We start from the raw sequence: 25,029 nt of genomic DNA on the forward strand, positions 1-25,029 counted from the left end.
TTCTTTTTATCGGCTGTGCTGTCTGGAGTCAGCAGAGCTCGATGTTGCTTTAAAAGTCATCAGCGCTGTATTACGAGGACAGTGTTATCTGTCTTCTCAAGGGATACAACCCGAAGAAACTCCTGTAGAATGTGGAGTTCTACGCTGAGGAGATCTTAAATGCGGCGTTATCAAGCCAAAGATCCCATGTTCTATTCTCGAGTGTTTAACACACTTAATATCATTTATTTCATTATGGAGCCATATTTCCCTCCCTAATAAGTTCACCAAGGATGCATTCAGATGTGTGACTCCTTAGAAAAACACTTAGCATTTTCTCTTAACATTTATTTAATAGCCCCTTCCTAGTGTAAATAAGAGCTTTAGAATAGAATGTTTTTGCAGTTTGCTTTTTTAGATTATTTAAATAGATGTCCTATTGCTTTTTTAGATTATTTAAATAGGTGTCCTATGACAGTCTGAAGTCTGGCTCCCATTGCCGGACTGCCGTTAACCCTGGATGGAACCCCGGGGTTGCCCTAGGAAGTAAACTGCTCATGTGACTATGTCCTCACGCTGAAACACAAGGGCAGAAATAATTTTATTTTGCTAACCTATTCCCGGTCAAGAAATAGCAATGATTTCCAAGAGACTTTAAGGAAAATTGACAAGACAGCAAAAGTGTTTTAAACCATAAAAGCATTCCTGTGGGAGGGAGGGAAGGCGAAGTAGGAGAGGAGATGACTCTTTAACCAAATGCGGATAGTGGGTAATTAATTATCGATGTAGTACAGAAGTATTTTCTTTTTTAAGATTTTATTTATTTATTCAACAGACAAAGAACAAGTAGACAGAGAGGCAGGCAGAGAGAGAGGAGGAAGCAGGCTCCCTGTGGAGCAGAGAGCCTGATGCGGGGGCTCGATCCCAGGACCCTGGGATCATGACCTGAGCCGAAAGCAGAGGCTTCAACCCACTGAGCCACCCAGATACCCCCAGAAGTATTTTCTTACATTAGATTCAGAAATCAAGATAACATGTATTCAGTGTACTTTAACTCATTGCTGTTAATTTCATGTGAACTGTACCATTTCTCTGCTTTCTGTAAATGTGCAGAGAATAAAGGAGTTTTTCCCCCTGGAATGAAATAGATGGCACTGTCCCTGACCCTTAGTAAGGGTAACATCACATTAAAATGTGTATTCTGATACTATGCTCTGTATCCACAAAATAAGGATTGTTAGGGCAAAACTATTTGTCTGCTAATTGGAGTATAATTCACTTGGTGATTATTTAGTTCTTTGTTGACTGTTGGAATTTGTTGACTGTTGTCACCTGTGCTCTGTTAGCACTCCACCTAAATTCTGTCTGGAATGTCTTCAGATTGTTGTTAAGCTTGATCCAAATTAATGTCATTCTTTCAAGTATAGTAAGTTAACGTTTTCCTTTCTTTCCATATGGCTTTCCCTTCAAATACTCTTTACAAATGTTTATGAATTCTTTTAGAGAAAATGTACATAACCTATCACAGTTCATCTAGAACCTGCTTTTCGGCAATATTGTAGGTGTCGCTCTGAAACACTGGCCTTTCTGACAGTGGAGAGATCTCTCCCACCAAAGGTCAAGAAGTGCACGATAGAATGGGAAAAGTCACGCAAAACTGGGTTCAAAAAAAAAAATCCAGTTCCACTAGTTACTTTCTTTGTTGCCTTAGAGGGATTGCGTGGCATTCTACTTCCTAACTTCTTTATCTGGAAAACAGGACATGGTACTATCTGGGGCAAAGGTGTTGCGAGGGCTGAGGAGATGGAGAGAAACCACCGCGCTGCATATTCCGTGGTCTGGCAGTGTTCTTTCACGTTCTTTATGGGAACAGAAATGAAACAGTCCAAAATTCTAAGAGTCTTACATGTTTTTTCTCTAGGAATACGGGGTGCTTTGCATTCAGGAATACAGAAAAAATAGCAAAGTGGAGTCAAGTACACGTAACAGCTTCATGGGCTTGAAGGATCATCTGGGGCACGATCTCGGCCACCTCTATGTGGAGAGCACCGACCCACACTCAAGTGCACCCGTGCCGTGGTCGATGGTAGAGAAGCCGACCATGGATCAAGTGCACTCGGGGAAGGAGGAGAAAGACGCGCCGGGAGGGAACGCGAGCTCGGGCGACTCGGACGGAAGCGCACATTCTGATAACGAGTCCGAACGACTGCGCGTGTCGGTGGAGCCGTGCTTGGTGACCAAGACTCACAGACAGCTGTGCCGGTCCCCCTGCTTGCAGCCCCGCGCGCTGACACGCAGTGACCTGCTGCGAGACTTGGAGCCCGCGGAGGCGCCGGCGGCGTGCGGGGAGGCGGCGCAGCCCGCTGACGCGGTGCGGGAGTACCAGACCAAGCTGGAGTTCGCGCTGAAGCTGGGCTACTCGGAGGAGCAGGTGCAGCTCGTGCTCCACAAGCTCGGGACCGACGCCTTGATCAACGACATCCTGGGAGAGCTGGTCAAGCTGGGGAACAAGAGCGACGCCGAGCCGGCCGCGAGCGCCGTGCCCAGCGCGCCGCGGGACTCGTCGTCCCTGGAGTCCCAGCGCTCCGACTCGCCAATGCAGGAGCCGCTCGCGGACGACGGCGAGAACCTGAGGCCGGTGGTCATCGACGGCAGCAACGTGGCCATGAGGTGAGGGCGGCCGTCCGCGCCCCTTCTTCCCTTCCTGGGGGCGGGGGGCTTGCTCGCTTCGGGGTCGGTTCTCTCCCGGCGGCGGGAGAGGTCGAGATGGTCCCGCATCGCAGCGCTGGCCTACGTGTGTCCTAGCTGTGTCGCCTCTGGTCTCCTGCCAGTCTGCTTGTGGGGGGGGGGGGGGTCGGGGGGGTCAGCATTCTCACCGCACTTGTCCTTAAAGACAGACCCCCCCCCCCCCCGTAAGTCTCTCTTTCCTTTCCCGCATCCGGCTGCATTACTGTGGCATTAAAATGAGCGCGTGTCCCCGGCTGAGTGTTGACCGCTGGTTGTAAGGGAAGGTCTGGAGTTCGGGGATATTTGGCACTTTTGAAATCTAGTCGGAGAAACAGTCTGTTTCTATGCGAGTCAAATAACCATAGGGAAAACATGCCAGTTCTTTTCGAAAATTATTTTTATTGATTTGGGAACGAACCGAAGTTAGAGTTTCAAATGTCTTTTGTTTCACTTAAATGTAAATTCAGGGGGGCCTGGGTGTCTCAGTTGGTGAAGCATCTGCCTTTGGCTCTGGTCGTGATCCCAAGCGTCCTGGGATCCAGTCCCGCATTGGGCTCCCTGCTTGGTGGGAAGCCTGTTTCTCCCTCTCCCTCTGCCTGCCACTGTGTCTGTCTCTCTCTCTCTCTGTCAAATAAATAAATATTTTTTTAAAAATGTAAATTCAAAAATAATTCCTTAGGAATGGGATTTTTAAAAAAGCAAAAACTTCTAATGAAGTTCTTTTTATAAAACTGTGATAACATTTTAAATGCCTCTAAATTCAATTAGTATAAAGTTAATTACCCACAATGTTCTGAACACTGGTGGGGATCTAAAAATAGGGAAAGGTGTCCACTCTTTCAGAGAGTTTAGAATTTCCTATATCGTTTCTTAGGAAATGCTCTGATGTTCTCTACCACAAGTATCATCTGGAGAAGCATCTAGACCAATGCTGTTCCATAGAAATATAATGTTGGCACATACCTCAGTTTAAATTCTCTGGTACTTATATTAAAAAAATGAAACAGGTAAAAATGATAGGAAAGGACGTATTTTATTTAGACGCATATAGCCAAAATATTATTTCAACATGTGATCAATAATGAAATATTTTGCATTATTCTTCTATAGTAAGAGTTAGGACTGGCTATGTTACATTTAGAGCACATCTCAGTTCAGACAAGCCAGACTCCAGCGCTCAGTAGCACCCCTAGCCAGTGGCCGCCATACTGGACAGTCACTTCTAGAGACCTAGGTCACTTCTAGACACCATCCCACACACAAACCTGCCAAGTGCAGGTCCAGGGGTAGCTCATGCATCGACTTTTGTCACAAGTACACCAGCTAATAAGAATGTATGCTGAAATCTGGGAGCCACTGGTTTTTAGCAGGTGAGAGTAAGGGCTTGTACCAGGGTGTGAGATGGATCAACTTAACAGTCCTCAGTATAACCTTTTCAGGTAGAAGCAGTGTTATCTTTCTTTCATTTACAAGCAGATGAGACTTGCAGGGTATTAATTGTTTACCCAAGGAAAAGCATAATTCAAACCCAAATATGTCTGACTTCTAAGTCTGTGTACTTTTTATCGGATAATGAGAGATAGAAACAAGTTGAAAAGGTTCAAGCCAGACCTTTTAAGGTCTTGAGTGACAAGCCAGAGAATTTAAACTTGACCCTAATCCAAAGATACCTGAAGGTTTTTGAGGAGAGGATGTAGGAATAGAGTTATTCCTTATACTCATAACCTGGCAGTGATGCTTAAAGTGGATGCTGCAGGTAGGAGATCAATTGGGATCTCCCCACAACCCTTTCTCACAGACTACAGAGGGCCTTGAGCGTCCTAGAGGTCTGAAGCATAGGTATAGCCTTGAGAAGACTTTCAGTAAAATAACCTCTCTGTTTAATCTTTCCCAAACTTAGCCCCTTGTAATCCAGAACTAGGAAATGGTTACCTAAGCAGAGTGGTAACTTGTAAGGCCAGAACATCATGAAATCTCCAGAAGGAGTAGTGTGGGAAGGTGATAGGATCGGGAGGAACCACCTAGAACTGTAGCCAGAAGTCAGAATCCCCAGAGGAATCTTAAAAAAAATACACCTTCTAGGACTCTACTCTTGAATCAATGGGGCTATGATAGAGCCTAAATAATAATGTATTTCTTGAGTGCCCAGGTATTCTTGGTACATAGCCAGTGTCACAGGTCATTCTGCATGAAATGTGAGTATATACAGGTCAGGAGGGGAGAAGAGTAGCATGAAAAATACTAGTGTTAGAAAAACCAAGGGAGCCACACATGCCATCAGGACTGGAAGGAGATCAGGCTTCAAGGAGAGAATATCCCGTGGGTTGTACTGAAAAACGATCAGAGGACATGACAGCCAGGAAGCCACTGTTTTCAGGAATTCCATTTGGCATTGAAGATAGAGGCCCAGTTACAAGGATGTCAAGAAATTAAGGATCGGGAGCCTGGCTGGCTCAGTCGGAGGAGCGTGTGACTCTTGATCTCAGGGCTGGGAGTTCAAGCCCCGCACTGGGCATGGAGCCTCCTTAAAAATTAAAATTAAAAAATAAATAAATAAATAGAGCTAAATCGGTGTTCTAGAAAGTTGACGGAGGAAGGGAAGAAAGAGGAGGAAGAAGTGTTGGGGGGAGGATTTTGTTTAGTTTGGGGTTTAAGAATGAGCCTAGGTAAGCGGAAGAGACAGGGAAAGCGTGTCCGCAGGAGAGGAAGGCGGTAACCGGGGGACAGTAGCCGGGCGGCTGAACTGTGGAAGCCGCATTCTGAAGGGGGAGAACAAGACGGGCACCAGGGGAGTGTCTGGCAATGGAGGTAAATGCACTGTAAATGTACAGACACAGACAGACAGGAGCGGGAGAAGGGCAGGAGATTTCTAGAAGGTGGAGCCCACAGAAATGAATTCATAAGATGGATGTCATTTAGATAAGCAGTATCACAGTCGGATCAGCCTCTCCTGTCCACTCCCATGACCAACACCTAGCTCCCAGTGGAAATGAAAATTTCCACCGGAAATAATCGAAAATTTGCATCTGACTCTAAAGTCCACTCCTCGCACATGGTGGAAATCCTCCCCAGGAGAACTGTGGTTCAGAACTAGGCGGCATCCTGAAGGCGTGTGAACACGGTCTGTTCTGTAAGTAGAAGACGGACGTCTGCCCCCACACTCGTGCGGCCCCACCGGCTCCCCCTGCTGGACGGGCGGGACGGTGCAGAGTCTGCTCTTCTCACCATCTTGTATTTTAATCTGACGCTGGGAGTGAAGTGCTCCAGGCATCTCAGGACAGAACAAGTTGACAGGAGATTTTTAGTATAGCAGCATTATCCTGTCAGTCACAATACAATGTTGTAGCACGTCCGTAACTCTGGAAGTGCCAGAGCTCGTGAAAATTCATAGTAAACTTCTATATTCAGCCATTTGTAAGAGAAAAAAATCATTTAAAAATACCTATCTACTTCAGATTCAAACTCTTATTTTAACAAAAAATGCGGACAGATTTCACCCATTTCATGTCTCATAAACTAGAACATGCTTTTACTTTTAAAATTAATTGCCCACTCACGCTAAGTTAGGCAAACCTATTACATAATTTGTACACACGATGTTAAAATAATAAGTAAATGTGGGGATGAGTTAAAACTAGAATACTATTTAATTTTCCTTCTGATCTCTCAGGCAGAAGTAGTGCATATATAAGATGAATATATTTTTAATTTCATTTAAACGCCTGCAATAAAACTGATGGAAAATGATTCTTTAGATAGAAATTAGAAGTAGGAAAGCAAGGGTATTTTTATTAAAATTACCAAAGTAGGCTTTAAAAAAAAATGAGTTCTCTCTGTACCACTTTTGTGATTCTAAGTATGTTGTTAAAACTTTCCAGCCTTCCTTTTCAGAATTGTAAAAAGCAGAATTCTTATCTTACAGGCCTGTTATGAGAACTAAAGATAATTAATACCAACTGCCTAGCGTGTCATAGGTGCTCAGTAAATTATAGTTACTGCATTAGAGCTAGATTTTGTATTTCAACCCAGAATATAGTAACTAATGAATACTTTGTTATCCCAGGGCTTTTGTTTTTGGGTTTGTTTGTATCTAAAAAGCATAGCAATTTCACCGTCCATTTTATTTGTATAATTTATAGGACTGTTTTAATTCTTGCTTCAAGTTTATATTATCAGTGGTCTTCAGTGATGATTTCCCCAGTTTCATAAAGAAGACTTGGACTCAGGACACCTGGGTGGCTCAGTGGGTTAAGCCTCTGCCTTCGGCTCAGGTTATGATCTCAGGGTCCTGGGATCGAGCCCCGCATCGCGGGCTCTCTGTTCAGCGGGAAGCCTGCTTCCCCCTCTCTCCCTGCCAGCCTCTGCCTACTTGTGCTCTCTCCCTCTCTGTCAAATAAATAAAATCTTAAAAAAAAAAAAAAAAAAAGACGTCGCTGACTTGGGCTCCTAGATCCAGGTGCCGTCCAAGTAATGCAGGGAGAAGCCACATTGAGATAGACACCAGAGCTCCCAGGAGAGCAGAGACCCTCCTAGGGGACCATGGAGGGAGCGTGTTTCTACTCCACGATAATTAATATGCTTTTTAAAATGTGCCACACTGATACAGGTTCTGGGCAAGTTTGCTGAATAAGCGACTGACAGTGACCCAGAACTTAGTGCAGCACAATTTGTGACACCTTTTCACTGCTGAGAGTGGAGGGCATAGCATGTTGAAACAGAAAGGTAAACTACATTTGGGGAAAGCCCTAAACGTTTACATATATAGTATTAGGCACTCACAATGTGTTTGGTTTCTGAAATGTGAAACAGAATGAAATTTACATTTAGTGGAACTGGACTAACAAATCCTGACAAAAAGTGCAGTTGATTTAAAGTCCTTTAAAAAAAAAAAAAAGAAAGAAAAAGCCTACAGATTGGTCACTGGGCAAGTAGGCCTCCTTCCTTCAAGGGGACACAGACCGGGTAATGTGGATGTTCCGGGAGGCGTATGCCCCAAGTGCAGACGCGGAAGGAAAGCATGAGTAGCGTGTACGCTGTTTCTGGAATGAAATTCTGAGGCTCTGGTGGTGTTCATTCCCTCCAAGCAGCTTTACACCTTTTCAAGCCCGGTGATTCCATCCAACTGAAGGTAGTTCAGTGGTGGGTATCGAATTCGTCTCTGTCCAAAGGTGTCCAGTAGTTTGTTTGTATTTTTCCTTAAATCCACTGCTCTTCTCATTCTCATGTGGCATAAGTGTCTGATGACGAGTCATGCCGCTAACAGTGCGGTCCTGAGTGCCACAGGGATGGGCACCTGGTAAGCTGGCCCGAGTGTCTGCGCACTTCGATGACTCAAAGTCCTCGGTGACTGTTCTGTTTGTAATCGAAGTGCGGTTCACGGACACATGCTGTACAGGCTTCAGACGTCCACCGTGTGGATCTGACAGCGCCGTCCATCATTCCGGGCTCGCCATGATGATAAGTGTCGTGACCGGACGTAACTGTGGTGATAGTGACGATATGCCCTAAGCTGTATCTTTCATCTCAATGACTTACTGACTTTTTTGTCTGGAAGTTTGTACTTCCAAAGCCCTGTATCTGTTTCACCCATCCCCACCCCCACCAGCTCTCCCGCTGGCAACCCCCAGTTTGTTCTCAGTATTGGAGTGTGGTGGTTCTTTTGTTCTCTGTTCATCTGTTTTGTTTCTTAGATCCCCCATTTATGGGAAACCATAGGGCATTTGTCTTTCTCTGCCTGACTTATCTCACTTAGCCTAGTATTTTCTAGGCCCATCCACGCCGTTGCAGATGGCACAGTCTCGTTCTTTTCTGTGACTAATATTCTGTGTGTGTGTGTGTGTGTGCGCGTGCGCGCTGTGGGCACGTGCATGTGTGTGTCTTCATCCATTTAACTAAGGATGAACACTGAGGTTGCTTCCATGTCTTGGCTGTTTTAAGTAATGCTGCGGGAAACATAGGAGTGCACACGTCTTTCTGAACTAGTGTTTTCCTTTTCTTTGGGTAAATACCCAGGAGTGGAATTACTTCATCATGTAGTATTACTATTTTTAACTTCTTGAGGAGCTTCCACACTCTTTTCCAGAGTGGCTGCACCAGCTTGCACTCCCACCAACAGTGCACAGGGTTCCCATTTCTCAACATCCTTGCAAGTTTGGTTTTTTTGTATTAAGTTGTGTGAATTCTCTATATTTTTTGGATACTAACCCCTTATCAGATATAGGATTTGTAAATATCTTTTCGCATTCAGTAGGTTGCTTTCTCGTTCCGTCGGTTTCCTTTATGCAAAAACTTATTTTGGTGTACTCAGAATAGCTTATTTTTGCTTTTGTGAAACTGTCGGGTCCTGGACTTTGTTTGGCAGTTTTTTGATTACTGATTCAATTTCATTAATAGTAATCAGTCTGTTCAATGTTTCTATTTTCTCCTGATTCAGTCTTGGAAGATTGTATGTGTCTGTGAATTTATCTATTTCTTCTAGGTTATCCAATTTGTTGGTGTAGTTTTTCATGATATTCTCATAATCCATTCTATTTCTGTGGTTGTTACTTTTTGTTTTTTATTGTATTTATTTGTGTCCTCTTCTTTTCATGATCAGCATACTGTAAGGTTTATCAGTTTTATTTATCTTTTAAAACAACTTAGTTTCATTGATTCTTTTTTCCTTTTTTTTTTGTTTTTTTTGCTCTCTTTTATTTTTTTAACTGCTATAATCTTAATTCTTCCTTCTAGCCTTGGGTTTTGTTTGTTCTTTTTCTAGTACCATTAGGTGTAAAGTTAGGTTGTATATTTGAGATTTTTCCTTTTCTTGAGATAGACCTGTATCACAATAAACTTGCCTCTTCCCGCTGCTATTTCTGTGTCCCAAAGATTTTGGACCATTTGTTTTCATTTATGTCTCCATGTATTTTTTTAAATTTCCTTCTTAATATTTCAGTTAATCCATTCATTGTTTAGTAGCACATTTTTAAGTCTCTGTGCATTCTTGTTCTTTTCAGATTTTTTCCTTTTTATTGATTCCCAGTTTTATATAGTTGTGGTCAGAAAATATGCTTGATATGATTTCAGTCTTCTTAAATTTATTGAGACTTGTTTTGTGGCCTGTCCTGTAATCCCTTCTGGAGAACATTCCATGTGCACTTTAAAAATCGTGTATTCTGAGGTGCCTGGGTGGCTCAGTGGGTTAAAGCCTCTGCCTTCGGCTCAGGTCATGATCTCGGGGTCCTGGGATCGAGTCCTGCATCGGGCTCTCCGCTCAGCATGGAGCCTGCTTCCCTCTATCTCCCTCTCTGCCTGCCTCTCCATCTGCTTGTGATCTCTTTCTGTCAAATAAATAAATAAAATCTTTAAGAAAGAAAAAAAAAAACTTGCACACAAATGCACAGAACAGCATTTTTTTTTTTTTTAAGATTTTATTTATTTGACAGACAGAGATCACAAGTAGGCAGAGAGAGAGGAGGAAGCAGGCTCCCCACCAAGCAGAGAGCCCGATCCGGGGCTCGATCCCAGGACTCTGAGATCATGACCTGAGCTGAAGGCAGAGGCTTCAACCCACTGAGCCACCCAGGCGCCCCAAACTACTCTCATTTTTTAATTATTTTTTTTTTTCTTTTCGCTCTTCGGCTTGGTTGCTTTCCATGACCTTGTCTTTCAGATCACTGATCTGGTCTGCAGTGTCTTCTCATTGGCTGTTTATTCCTTCTGGTGTATTGTTTATTTCCATTACTGAATTCTTCAGCTCTGACAGGCTCTTTTTTATATTTTCTACCTGTTTCTATAAGTTCTGAGATCATCCACTCTTCTCCAGCTAGTGGGTATCTTTTAGGATCATTATTTTGAATTCTTTATTAGGCATGTTGCTTATCTGTTTCTTTTAGCTCTTTGATTTGATTTGATTCTTTTAGCTCTGTGATTTTGTCTTATTCTTTCATTTAGGACATACACCTCTGTCTCCCCATTTTGTCTAACTCTGTGTCTATTTTTATGTATAGGTTAGCTATTTTATGGGTAGGTTAGCTGTGTCTTCTGGTCTCATAGCGGTCTTGTATAGAAGAGATGCTGTGTTCCCTGCTGTGGTGGCTGATCTGTGATAGCTCTCAGCCTGGCAAACTACAATGACCCACTTTGCCTGATGTGGGCATACTAGGCAGCTTTGGTCCCCGGGCTATTGAGAGGCCTGAGACCACTGCCATGGTTGGCTTGTGGGTCGGCCGGCAGTCAGACTAGTTGTCTGCAGTTAGCTTCTCTGCCACAACGCTAGGCACCACTATGGCTGTGCTCCCCGTGTGTCAGAGAAGCCTTTGGTGGTGAGTGGGGCCAGCAATCATCCTCGGTATGTGCCCTTAGCTTCTCTGCCGCATCTGCAGGTTCACTGACGGGCAGGGCTTTCTCCAGATGCAGCCAGCTAAGAGGCGGGGCTGCTGGAACTGTGGGCATGCTGGTGTGTGAGGACGTTTCTCCCTCCCCAGGCAGGAGTCACTTTGCAGTGGTGCTGGTCCCTCTGGGATTGCCTGCAGGGTGTGTTGGGGGCAAGAGCTGCTCTGGAGGTTTGCCCACCAGGATGGGTGGATTAGATGGGGAATGTCAGGGCAGGGTTTGTGTGCTGGCGAGAGTTGATAGGACTCTTACAGGCATCTGGCTCTCTGGGCTGCGGAGGGTGGGGATGAGAAATGGCCCCCATGAGCACTTTATTCTTCGAGAAATCTCTTGCGGTTCTCTGCCCCTCCCTCCATCACACATTCTAAGATCAGTCAGTAAACCCCTTGCGTGTATACCCCAGGCACCTTCCAAACTGCTGTTACTGTGCTCTCAGTGGAGTTCTGTATTACTCTGGCTCTTTGGGGGACGGGGCTCTGTTTCCTGTTGCCCTCTGGCCCTCCTGAAGTTCGGCCCTCCTGCTTCTCAAAGCCAGGAGGGCTTTCTGGATGTTCTGTGGACTCACCTTCCCAGGACAGGTCTCTGGTTGCCGTGGGTGCCCGGCGTGGGGTCTGATCGTCTTACCGCTCCCACTTACGGGGATTCCCACCCGAGCTTTGGCTCCCACGCAGGGCTCCACCCCTCCTTTCCTTTGCAGTAAGTCTTCGGAGTTCTGATTAACGGGAGCAGGTCTGCTCCGTCAGTCTCCAGGTCATTTTCAGAATTTGTTATGTGGATGCAGCTGTCAGTGAGCCCGTGGGGTCCTGTCGAGGGGAGCGCAGCGTCCTGTTCTGCCGTCTTCCCAACTCGAGGTCTTGATTTCTTCACTGTGTGTCCGTGACCTGGTCACCTGACTTCCTTAAAAGTCACTGTATCTCTATCTTTCGCTTCTGCCCTTTCGGTGAGTAGTAAACAAGAAAACACCCAGAGCCTTATCACTCCCCTGCACGCTGATGTGCCAGATTCTCCCGTGGAACAGAATGAGGAGGAGGTGCACCACTCGTCTCTTTCTGACGCAAACGAATTACTGAAACTGCACCTCCCGCCCCTCCCCGCAATCGCGGCAAGTCCTCTGTCTTGGTCAGGGAACCAGGCTTTCTGGATTTAGATCAAACCTCCTGACTAGTAGGTGGGCTTTATTGTTGCATGTTTGTGCAGAGAATTAGGACAGATATTTTCTTTGCTAATCTCGGGTGAACCACGTTTGGCCAATAGGATCCATCCTTATATTGCATCTCTGGTAAGGATCAGGAGCCATGGAAAGAACTGAAGTAAGAGGGGAGGGGCATATCAGATGAGCCTTTTAAAAAGTTCACTGCGGGGCACCTGGGTGGCTCAGTGGGTTAAGCATCTGCCTTCCACTCGGGTCATGATTTCAGGGTCCTGGGATCGAGCCCCACTGCAGGCTCCCTGCCCCTTCCCCCACCTCCCCTGCTTGTGCTTGCTCGCTCTCTCTTTCAAATAAATAAATAAAATCTTTAAAAGCAAAAAAAAGTTCACTGTGCAGATAAGTTTAGAGAAGGATTTCAGCACTAAGATTGCAGACGAGGAGACCTACTTCTATATGCAAAGGTTAAGTTGTGGACCACTGGGAAAAAAAAGATGAACTAGGAATATTCACTGCTTTCATGTACCAGTCACACAGCAGAGAATGGAGAAATAACGACTTCTACCTCTACCCACCAGAAAGCTTGGGATAGGAACTGGTTATTAAGTACACATCTCAGTGTTAACAGGGATGTACACAAACATCCCAGGTGAATCACTGAAAGTTTGAACAGAAATCAGATACAGATTTTAGAGTATGAGCAGAGAAGAATGTGTAAGTTATGATAACTTTTCTTTATATCAAGACTAGTGGGGTAAACCCAGATATTTATGAAAAACAAGCAGAGTTTAGCAATCTGTGTAACAGGATTTCGCTTCTGATCTTTAAAACGCAGAAAGGCTTTCATGTATCTAATCTGGTTTGTGAAGTTCTGTGAACTTGAGAACTCCTTTCAATGTAAATTAATTTGAATATTGAAGGTCATCTTAGCCAGACTCTGAAATTTGCTGTCCATTATTTGGTGGATTTGCTGTCCTGTTGCCTGTTCAGCATGTAAGTACAGGCCCAGTATCTAGTTAATAAAATCCTCCTGGAGCCTACTCCCCATGTGTATGGTTTACACGAGGAGAGTTCATTCAGATTTGATTTGGTTCTTTCAACAAAAATAAATCGAAAATCTGTGCAGCAGACCTGTGTGGTCCAGCATGGTGACCACTGGCCACAAGTGGCTTTGAGCTCTTGTAATGTATCTAGACCAAACTGAGATATTCTGTAAATGTAACATACATACCAGATTGCGAAAAAGTATTTGAAATATAGCTGTCACTTTTGTTATGTCTTAAAGTGATAATCTTTGATAAATTAAGTGAACTGAAATATTACTAAAGTTAATTTCAACTGCTTTTTACTTGGTCTTTGCTTTTAAAAATGCACTATACTAGATCATTTAAAACTATGCATGTTGTTCCCATTATATTTCTATTAGATAGCTTCTCAGTGGAATACTTTTTATGCCCCAGCTTAATTGGGGCTTACCATTAACTAAAGGACAGCTTAATTTCCCCCTAGGTGAACATTCTAGGTGTTACTTACAGGTTAGTTGGCAGTGCCCCGTTTCTCTTACTGTCGTAAAGAAAGTCCTTAGAGACTGCAAAAAGAAACAAGCATGACTAGTTTTTTCTGTTTTTAATTATATCAGTATGACAAAGACAAATGTTAGTAATATTCCGCTGCATCTCTTTATAATCCTGAATTCACGGTTCTGGTTGTCATTAACCAGGAATTTTTTAACAGGCCAGTGGTCAGAAAACGTTCATGTTATCTCTGATGTGTTTAACTAACCTGGGACTCAGCAACAGTAGCAACCCCATTACATACGAATGAAGTTAATTACAGATCCCCTAAACAGTGTTACCAGTTACAAGAAATAGGAAATGTTACCCAGTTATAAGAATAGGAAAATGTGACTAGGGTCTCTGTTTTCTACTTTTGCTGAAATTGAAGACCTTTTTATACCTGCTTAACAGATATGTTCTCTTCAACATCTTTAGACTAATGACCCTCTTGGGTCAGGATCAGCTAGATGTGCTTATTATTAATTTTGGCTTCAAATTATGGACCTTATAAGGTCAACACAGTCTTTCCCCTTTCCTTCTTCCTTATGTTTTTCTGTTCTCAAAGCTCTCCTGACTCCACTGCTGTTACATCCATAACCAAGTGGAGGGTGATAGTGAACTAGTTTACATTTCGTGTATTTTCATTATTGAACATCAGTGATTTTTCAGACTTTTTTTTTAAGCGGTCTAATCCTGCAGATCTTAGTAGCATATTTTTAAAACAGACAAAATCAGAATTCTGGTGGAGTCCTAGAGGTGGGCTTTTTCCACTTAAAAATTCCCTTCCCTGCTACCTAGAAGTGGCTCTGAGCCACAGTGTGGAAATGGTGAACACTGATTAAATGACTTTCAGTAAGGGAGCGTAGACTTGGTTTCTGGTGGTACATTCAGTAGTTAGCATCCTAAACAGTAGGTTTAGCTTCAGAGTGCTCTTGGTATATTGGAAAAAAGATCAGAGATCACAAATCTGAGGAGCTATTAGAGTGACAAAAGAGACATCAATCATGCAGTCGTATGAGCCTTCAGTGTAAAAGAAAATTTTGGATTTCCGTAAGACAGTGCATGGAATTCATTATACATTATCATACAATATGAAATTTAGACTGCAGTGACAGAAAGTAGGATTTTATCTTATTTCCGTATTTAAGATTCCATCCAGCTGCACTCCTTTCTCCCTATTTAAGGAACATAGGAGAGATGTGAGAATTTCTTTTAAATCAGTGAAGAAGGTCTTAAAGCCACTTTTCAAAGAGTTCTTTGAAGTTAAAATACATTCAAATGTCCAACGTGGATTATGTATGATCAGGCCTAAAAATTGAGGGAAAAAATATCAAGCAATGAAATATTTGAAAAGCACCTGGATCTCTTAATAATTCAGTGTTTGCTATCTTTATTGTGAGTATTTTCATGTTCCAGTTACTCTGTGATTAGCACCTAGTGTGCCCGACTTCCTGTACTGTGATGGAGTTCAAGCTAAACTTGAAGGGCTTGGCACAAAAGATTCAAACCTGGTTCTCGAGTTTAAAGGGGTACCTCTGGCTCTTCAGTTTTTCATTGTAACGACTTAACCTTGCAAACATGTGTTCTTATGGGTAGCTTCATGTGACAATGGCCCATTAAAGCCCCTGGGGTTTACAGTCCTTCTTGGACCATCCAGTACAGAACAGAGTGTACTTATAAGTCACATTCTAGATTAAATAAAAAATGATATATATACCAGGTTATAAAAAAGGCCATGCTCCTTGCAGCCCTCTGATAACCTTGATTACTTTTTGGTTTCTTTTGAAAACCGAAACCGTGTAGTGATCTCCAGACATCAAATGTATTGTTCTCAAAAATCACAATTTACTATCGGTGAGATTAAACCTAACGAAGATTTTGTTGGCTTCATTTTCACTCCAAAGCAAGTTTTCTCCATCTTCCACAAATTAGGATTACAGGGTCATGAGAGTATAAAGGCACTAAAAGTTGTTCCTGCCCACTCTGTGTGTGGGACACCTTACAGACACTGCCTTGTTCGTGTTTCACCTGCAAGGTTCCTGGGTTTATCTCCATTTTAAAGATAAGAAAACTAAGAGCAAGTAACTCCCACCATCACACAGAAAACTGGTGAAGAAAACACCCAAAGGCGATATCATTTTCACCATACTGGGCAACTCACTAAGTCATCCCCCTGTGGTAGTCCTAGTATTGGAACTACTACAATAACTAGCTGTGCTAATGTATTACAGTATAACATTCTGTTATTTTTATAATTAGATTTCAGATCAGTTATGGGAAAATCATTTTAAGAATAGCTTTCCTTGGATCATATAAGTAGTATACTTGCTACACAAATGTCAAAATGAGAATAAAAGTCACCTGTGATTTCCAAGTTTTTTGGTTTTTTTTTTTTTTTTTTTTTCATAAGTTCGCCACTTTATTGAAGCATAGTTGACATACATGGTATTAGTTTCGGGTGTTCAACATAGTGATTCAGCAATTATGTGAGTGAGGAAATGCTCGGCACAGGTACCATGTGTCACTATACAAAGTCATTAAAATGTTGACTGTATTCCCTCAGGTGTACTTTCTATTGCTGTGACTTATAGCGAAGTTCGTACTGCTCAGTCCACGTCACGTGTTTCACTGTTCCCTGATAACCTTCCCCTCTGGCAGCCACCAGTGTGTCCTCTGTATTTATGGTTCTTATCATTCATATGTTTGTTTTCGTATTTGTTAGGGTTCTCCTTTAGATTCCTCATATGGAACCATGTGGTATTGGTCTTTGTCAGGCTTATTTCACTTAGCATAAGACCCTCTGGGTCCACCAGTGTCTTCATGAATGGCAAGATTTTACGGCCAAGTAATACTCCATTACATTATCCGTACCACATCTTCTTTATCCGTTCTTTAATGGTAGGTGGTTAGGTTGCTTCCCTATTGTAAATAAGGCTGCAGTAAACATAGGGGTGCATACATCTTTACAAATTTGTGTTTTCTTTTTCTTTGACTAAATACCCAGAAGTGGAATTACTGGACTGTATAGTATTTCTAATTTGGGGGGGACATAGTGGCTGAATCAATTTATGATCCTACCAATCGTGCCCGAAGGTTCTCTTCTTTCTCTCTTTCCTCACTAACATTTGTTATTTCTTGCATTTTTGATACTAACCATTCTGACTTGCTGGAAGTGATACCTGATTGTGGTTTTGATTTGCATTTCCCTGGTAATTAGGCGTGTTAGGCATCTTTCCCTGTATCTCTTGGCCATCTATTTCTTCTTTAGAAAAATGTCTGCTTAGGGGCGCCTGGGTGGCTCAGTGGGTTAAAGCCTCTGCCTTCAGCTCTGGTCATGATCTCAGGGTCCTGGGATCGAGCCCCGCATCGGGCTCTCTGCTCAGTTGGGAGCCTGCTTCCTCCCCTCTCTCTGCCTGCCTCTCTGCCTACTTGTGATCTCTTATCTGTCAAATAAATAAATAAAATCTTAAAAAAAAAAAAAAAAAAGTCTGTTTAGATCCTCTGCCAGTTTTTTAATTGGATTGTTTGTGGGGTTTTGAGTTGTGTTTTTGTTTTGCTTGTTGTGTGAGTTCCTTATATATTTTGGATAGTAACTCTTTATTGGATATATTAGTTTTGCAAATATCTTCTCCCAGTTAGGTAGGTTGCTTTTTTATTTTGGTTTTGTTTCCCTTGCCTCGGAGACAGACCCAGAAAAATAGTGCTAACGTCAATGGCCAGGAAATCACGGCCCAAGTTTTCTTCTAGTAGTTTTATGATTTCAGGACTTACAGGTTTTTAATCCATGTTGAGGTTTGGGGTAAGAAAGTGACCAGTTTCCCCAGCGTCGTTTCTTGTAGAGATGTCTTTTCCTCATTGTAGAGTCCTGCCTCCTTCATCATTGATTAAAGGATTAAATAGAAATGTGGGCTTGTGGGGCGCTTGGGTGGCTCAGTGGGTTAAGCCGCTGCCTTCGGCTCAGGTCATGATCTCGGGGTCCTGGGATCGAGTCCCGTATCGGGCTCCCTGCTCAGCGAGGAGCCTGCTTCCCTCTCTCTCTCTCTGCCTGCCTCTCCGACTATTTGTGATTTCTCTCTGTCAAATAAATAAATAAAATCTAAAAAAAAAAAAAAAAGAAAAGAAATGTGGGCTTGTTTCTGGCCTCTCAGGTTAGTTCCGTTGATCTCTGCGCCTGTTTTGGGGAGCATTACCCTGCTGTTTCTAATTACTACAGCTTTGTAGTCGGTCTTGAAATATGGCTGTGGGACACCTGCAGCTGTGTTCTTGCTCCGCATTGCTTTCGTTAATTCAGGTTGTTTGCAGTTCCATGCAAACTGTAGAATTGCTTGTCCTCGCTCTGTAAAAAATACAGTGGGTGTTTTGATAGGGATTGCATTGAATCTGAAGATTGCTTTGGGTAGTATGGACATTTGAGTAACATTTATTCAATACCTTTATCCATGTGAGAGTACAGGTTTTCTAGCTCTTTCATTGCATTTCTTCCAAGGTATTTTACTCTTTTTGATGCAGTTGTAAAGGGGATTATTTTAATTTCTCTTTCTGCTAGTTCATTATTAAGGTATAGAAATGCAGCAGAATTTCATTTCCTGTGTTTCTTCCAATTTTTTTCATACCCCAATTCTCAAAAAAGATGCTTGATTTCTAAAATTTGTTGAGACATGTTTTGTGGCCCGTGTGTCATCTGTGCTAGAGAATGTTCCATGTGTGCTCAAAAAGGATATGTGGATTCTACTCTTTCTGGAGGGAATGTTCGGGCTGTGTGTCAGGGCTGTCTCGTCTAAGTGTCCCTCAGAGCCACTGTTCGTTGATCTTCTGTCCGGGGTATCTACTCAACGATGCAGGCAGGCCGCCAGATCTTCCTGTTACTAGAGGGCTGTCGATTCTGCTTTGTTAATATTTATGTATTTAGGTGCTCCTAGATTGAGAATGTGGGTGTTCACCAGTGTTATTGCCTCTGGTTGGGTTGATTTACCATCATGTGTTTTAAAGTTGGTTGTGATATAAAGTTGGTTGTGTTATCTTCACGTTTTTCACCTCCATGTGCACAGCGTGTGTGTCTCTGCCGCGTCGCCTTGGGCCCAGGTGCGTCCTTGGGGCTGAATGAATTGCCTGCAGGATCATAGGCAAGTTCATCATTGGGTCAGTTTATCCTTCCGTGGCCCGGTGCCTTCGACTGCAGCACGGGGTTTCCAAGTAGTGGCTGGTGGGCGTGTACTTCCTGCCCCTGGCCCTTCCCGTCCGTGTGTCCGGCTCGTTTCTGTAACACTTTCTCTGTTGCTTTCTTCTCTTGCTCTTTCCTCGGGAATGGTGACTTGCTTTAGGGTGATGCTGGACTTTCTACTCGTGTGTATTTATTGCAGGTTTTAGGTTGTGATTGTCAGGACAGCCTAAGTCTACAGTCTATCTGAACTCATGGTCACTTGAACACATTCTAAAACATAACATTTTTACCACTCCCCCCCCCGCCCCCGCCCCTTTGAGCCGATTGTCTAATTTTTGTAGATATAATTAATTTTACTACTTTTGTCCTTTAACCTTTGTAAGTGTTTGATCTGCTACCATTATGTTTGCTTTTACCCGTAAAGTTTTTTATTTTTCTTCTAGTTAGGGCCTTTTCTTTTCACTTAAGGAAGTCCCTTTAGTATTTCTTGTAAGACAGGGTTAGTGGTTTGTGTGCAACAACTTTTTCCTTGAGCTGTGGAGGACAGTCTTTGCAGCCAGAGCACTCTTGGTTGGAGGTTGTCCCCCTTTCTCCACTTTGCCTAGTCCCTGCCACTCTCTCGCAGCTGCAAACCTCCTGCTGAGAAAACGACCCACAGACTTAGGGGCTCTTCCTTGAATGTAACGGTTTTCCTCTCTCTTGCTGCTCTGAATATGCTCTTTAATTTTTGCCATTTTAATTAGTGTCTGGGGTGGACCCCCTTGGGTTCACCTTGTTTGGGGCTCTCATTGCTTCCTGGACCTGGAGGTCTTTTTCCTTTCCCAGGTTGGGGAAGTTTTCAGCTCTTCTTTCTTGTTTTCTACCCCATCTCATCTGCTGGGACCCTTGTAATGCAAACATTAGGCCACTTGATGTCCCAGAGATGCTTAATCTTTTTTTAATTTTTTTGCTATTTAGCTTGGTGCTTTTTATTACCCGTCTCCCAGCGCACTGATGGTTCGCATTTTCTAATCCACTGTCGATTCCCTCTGGTGTGTTTTTCATTAAGTCATTATATTCCTTTTTCATTCACTGAAGATGTCACCGTAGTTCACATACTCTGGAGACTCACTCAGTGAGCATCTGTGTGATCGTTACTTTGAGCCCTTTATCAGGTCAACTGGTTATCTCCATTTTTTGTTCAGCTCCTTATCTGAGCTTTTGTCATTTTCTTTCTTTTGGATATTTCTCTCTGGCTTCATTTTGCCAGACTACGCATTACTGCATCTGAGTTCAGCTACATCTCCTGGTCTCGCAGGTAGACGTGGAAGGTGCTCTGTGGTGCCTAGTAGCACCGGGCACCCTCCTGTCGTGGCTGTCCGCAACTCACACGCGTGCTCTGGTGGGCAGACCTGGCCCTCAGCCCGGCTGCCTGCAGAGTCCACCTGTGCTACTGCTGTGGCCCGTGACTGGTAGGACTTGCCTCTGACTGGTCTGGCTACAGCTGCTGTAGGTGCACTACCTCGGGACACTAACTGCCCCATCCTCGGGGGGAAAAGTTACCACAAGAGGGTGAGAGGCCTGACCAGGGCTGTCTGCTGGCTGGGACCAGTCCTCAGGGGAATGTCAGAATTGGTTCCAGCAGGCACTGAGCCGACTAGAATGAAGGAGGGCAAGAAGCAGCACCTTCACCTCCTGTCTGCTCCGCACACGTCCAAGATGAGTAAATCCTCACCTGTGCCCCGGATACTTTTTCCAAACTGCTGCTACGCTGCTGGGTCTCGGGCTAAGAGATGTGGTGACCTTTTAAGAGAAGAGACGGGATTTATTACATCCCTCAGCTCTCCCAGGGTAAAGCCCCACCAGTTTTCAAAGCCAGACATTACGGGGCCCTGACTTCTCAGGGCAGGGAAAGTCAGGCCCCCAGGGTCAGGGCCCCCTGCACTGAGAAGTCAGGGCCCCAGGGTCACGGGCGCCCTGCGTGGTCCCTCCCTTCTCAGGCACACACTCAGCTGGAGATGCCCCTCCCACTTGCGGGATGCTGCCCCATGGTGGCCGGTGGCGGTGGCGGGGAGGGGAGAGCTCCTCTCTGTCTACCCGCCTCCTGTGCTGATTCCCTCTCAGGTCTCCGTTCAGTCTCAGAGGGAGTGGTGGTTCCTGGAGGTGTTGCCGCCGCATGCCCCCGGAACGGGGTGCACCCGGGATCCTCTTACTGTGCCAGCTTCCTCCCTGTCCCCCCCCCCGCACCCCCACCACGTTCTTTACAAGCTGGTAGCTAGTGTGTTAATCCAAACCAAACACTCAAACCAAAGGTAATTTAAACGAGAGTCCTTTGTTTTCCTTATTCAGTGCCCTTAAAAGAATTGAAAATAGGCAGTCCCTTGTACTAGAAGCCTTGTTCCATTTTTATATTTCTCCCTGTTTTGGGGTACTCCTCATGTCTACCACTGGACAAGTTATCATTTTAAAGTAACCCTTCCCATCCTTTGGTTAACCCAGTTAATTATATATATATATATATATATATATAGAGAGAGAGAGAGAGAGAGAGAGATTGAGAGAGAGATAGCTCTGTCTAGCTAGCTGGCTAGCTAGCTTAAAGGAAGTGTTATCTAGGAAATTCTCTTTCCTAGATATGGCTGATGCAATGGTTGGCCCATTGTCCCCCTCTTCTAAGTCCTGTTTTGAAGCCAACTACATGAAAATATGTGCTTACCTGAATTTTTCTCTGCAGAATATGCCTTTATACCCATTAACCATCACAGCTGGTTCTCCGTAGTTCTCCACTGGGAGGTGTATATGGTCTTGTAAATCATGTAATTTTTGAGTGCTAATGGAATTGACAAAAAAGGAGGATTCATGTACTTTTCAAATTTAGTACGGAAGTATATATGAATACATTAAAGATAGTTCTGTTAGACGTGGCGACGGTGCATGTACAGAAAAGTTGGAATAGCGAAAGGCTTAACCAGGAATATGTTTGTCAAGATGCTCTGTGTTTGTTTGGGTTCCCCTTGGTTTCCAGTTTCTAGTTCACAGGGAGTTGCTCCCTCCATAGAACAGTATCAGGGCTTCCATGACCCCAGCCAACTTAGTAGCCCTTTCTGCAGCTCGGTCTGCAAATTAATTCCATCCCACTGTCTGGAAGCAGCTGTGTAACGAATTACAGACTCTGCCGGGGAAGTTGCGATGACTAATAAATCCGCAATTAGTTTCCCTTGTGGTTTATTAGTCGTCACTGATGGTCTGAAGTCTCTCTTCTTCCAACTTTGGCCCAGAGCCCGGCGGTTCCCCAGCACACATTAACTAGCTCAGATGCCCTGTCTCCCAGAAGTTTCAGAAACACTACCTGGAGCAGAGAATAGGGTAGCCTTTCACAGCAGATTAACCCTCACTGGGAGACAAGAGGGGATCTCTGATCCGCTCGGGAGCCTCCCAGGGGAAAGGCTGTCTGGACATAACCACAACTGGAGTGTGTGTCTGGACCTGGGTGAAACACGAGAAAACAACAGAAATTGCACAACACATTGCTCTAGGAGCCACAGGAAACGACAGGAAAGGACTAAGGTGAGAGGGAAAAGTCAGCTTCGTAAGGTTTGGTAACACTGCAGTCTTGGGTGAACTTTTTCCCAAAATGTTGGGAAAACGTCTTGCCCAAAGCCAGTCTCTGAGGACCTGTGTAGCTTACCAGCAAGTAGCCCGTCTCTTCCTCGTGCCTGAACAGAACAGCGAGGCTGCCACAGCAGCAAAGGGAGGCAGGGTCTCTGCTCATCTGCCCCCCGCATTGGTGTAGAAAGTGCTTCTATGAACACTGACGGACCCCTCCGGCAGCAGCCCTGCGGCTTTGCCCACGTCCCCTTTTGCAGGAGTTCAAGGACTGCCACCAGCGGTGCCTCACGGAGGAGCAGCCGCATGAGGCCGTGGCTGTCCATCGTGAGGGCTCAGCCTCGGCCCCCATCCTACCTCTGCTGTGCCAGGTCTCCGCTCCAGGCAGGCAGCCAGTATCCGTCCTCAGGCGCAGGGCTGTAGGACTGAAAACAGGCTGCTGAGGACCTTGGTGCGTCTTTGCAGATCTCTCCAGAGTACTGGAAAGTAACTCTTAGGACAGCGCGCATCAGCTCGGAAAAGGGCGCATGAACTCTTTCCCAGAGCTGATGCACCCAGCAGTCCTGGCTGACGTCTCAGAGACAAGGGGGTCCTTGCAGCCCTAAAGGCAGTCGGACTTTGCTCACCCTCTGCCGAAAAGTCGGTTTGTCTGGTTCCGTATACTGCTTACCAGGCTGAGTCCTCTAGTTTCCCTTTCTGCCGAGTCATCAGGGCAGCGGTTTGCTAGGCACATGCTTTCATCTAGGACGTCTCTTATCCAAATTCTCAAGACTCCTTTTTCCTTCTTCATCATTTCTGCTTCCCTGGCTGTGTTCTGCCTGTTGAATGTAGGGGATCTTGGAGGCGGAGCTCACATCACAACAGTTAAGTGGAGGCTGGCAAGTCTCTCTCTTCCGCAGGGAAGTTATTCTCAGACCCCAAAGCCATTGGGAAGTGGCCATTCCAAAAAGTCTCCGTCTCTTTCTTCTCAGTCCTGGACAAAGAAGGTGAAGGGGAGTTAGGGGAGGAAGAAACAACAGCAAGAAGGCTTGAGAACCAGGAGGAAGGAGCTTAGTGTTTCTTAATGCATGCTTTATGGCTGTCGCAGTTCATTCTTTTCTTCCTGATATTCAAAGATACCAGTAATCCTTTTAAGTAGGTTTTGTTTTTGTTTTGGTTTTGGTTTTTGTTTTGGGGGGGGGGGGGGGTTAGATTTTATTCATTTGACAGCATACGCAGGGGAGGGAGACTGATGTAGGGCTCCATCCCAGGACTCTGGGATCATGATCTGAGCTGAAGGTAGACCCTTAATGACTGAGCCACCCAGGCTCCCCTAAGTAGGGTTTTCCTAAAAATCCCTACTTCAGATGAGCCTTTCTCTGGTTATCTCAAAGCAGGATTTTTATAAGCATGCTTATATTCCAAACATGACAGTAAAATAAGCCTTTTAAAGAAAGGTATCTGCTGGTAGACTTCTTGTATTCTTCTACCATTTCAGCCAGTGGAGAATCACATGCAAACTTTGAGTTTGTATTATACAAGAACTCAGAATTTGCCATGAGAGTTTAGAATTGTCCCCCGGAACCCAATCCCCCTGAGTCAACAGGACAGGTTTCATCGAACATTCAGGGTCTCTTACCTAATCAAAGGTGGGCACAAATCTTCCAGCCAATTCAGCATCAGAAGGACTCACATGAGGTATACCATCTTTATTGCCAAATTGTTGAAATAAAAAAGAAACCACGGCCCAAAGGAACATGCCAGCTCATAAATATAGAATTAGCTATTTTTACTACTGAGAAAATGCATGCAGACAGAGCCCACAAGTGACTACAGAACTATAATGAATTTTCTTCTCTATTTATATGGAATTAAAACTTCAGTTCTTAAACATCATCCTACTTATTTTAGTAAATACTCAACAGACAGTTCATTTGCACCAGGAGCTACAGCGTGCTTGCTCTGACGTCCTGTTGGTATAATTCTTTGTCAGAACCTCCTACAAGCATCCTGTCCAGCACACGTGGTGACGCATGTCCTTGAACACGCCTCAGGAAGGGGAGATAAGTTCAGTCTCCTAAGCTCTCCTAGTCTGTACAAGTCCCATCTCCAGTTTGGAACCACCTATCAGTTACCTGTTTGAGCTTTTAGTATCTTGGGGGATGATTCAGGGCCTTGGTAGCAAGGCAACAGCAACCATTCCAAGGATTTCGTGGTTAGCACTCTTTTCCTTGGTCTGATCAGGAGAAGATGGGCTGGGAAAGTGTCACAGACTCAAGAGACCCGCTGTGCACTTCCACACTCGCCTGCCTCTCCTCGCCCCATGTGCGCTTCTAGTGTGGGTCAAGCATGAGAGCCAGTTGCTAATTGCGTTAAATCTGGTTTCAGACTCATGTGGGGTGTTACTATACCTGGCTATGGGTTACTCTGTTTTAGAGGAAGCACGCCATCAACTTGACAGAGCCCCGCCACACTGTTCTCCCGGGTGGTTATACCAATTTACACTCCCACCTGTAGTGTCT

The 25,029-nt window shown here is 44.4% G+C and overlaps 1 protein-coding gene across 4 annotated transcripts in view; it reads left to right on the forward strand.

Annotated features, from left to right (window-relative positions):
* ZC3H12C (zinc finger CCCH-type containing 12C) overlaps positions 1-25,029 on the forward strand; it is an 85,543-nt gene that overhangs the window by 42,082 nt on the left and 18,432 nt on the right. For all 4 annotated transcript variants that reach the window (XM_059179888.1, XM_059179906.1, XM_059179895.1 and 1 more), the window contains exon 2: positions 1,901-2,649. In XM_059179888.1, coding sequence (XP_059035871.1) covers positions 1,901-2,649 — 749 coding nt within the window. The remainder of the gene's footprint in view (positions 1-1,900; positions 2,650-25,029) is intronic.

This window comes from Mustela lutreola, chromosome 1, assembly GCF_030435805.1.
Source record: "Mustela lutreola isolate mMusLut2 chromosome 1, mMusLut2.pri, whole genome shotgun sequence".
Taxonomy (NCBI): Eukaryota; Metazoa; Chordata; class Mammalia; order Carnivora; family Mustelidae; genus Mustela; species Mustela lutreola.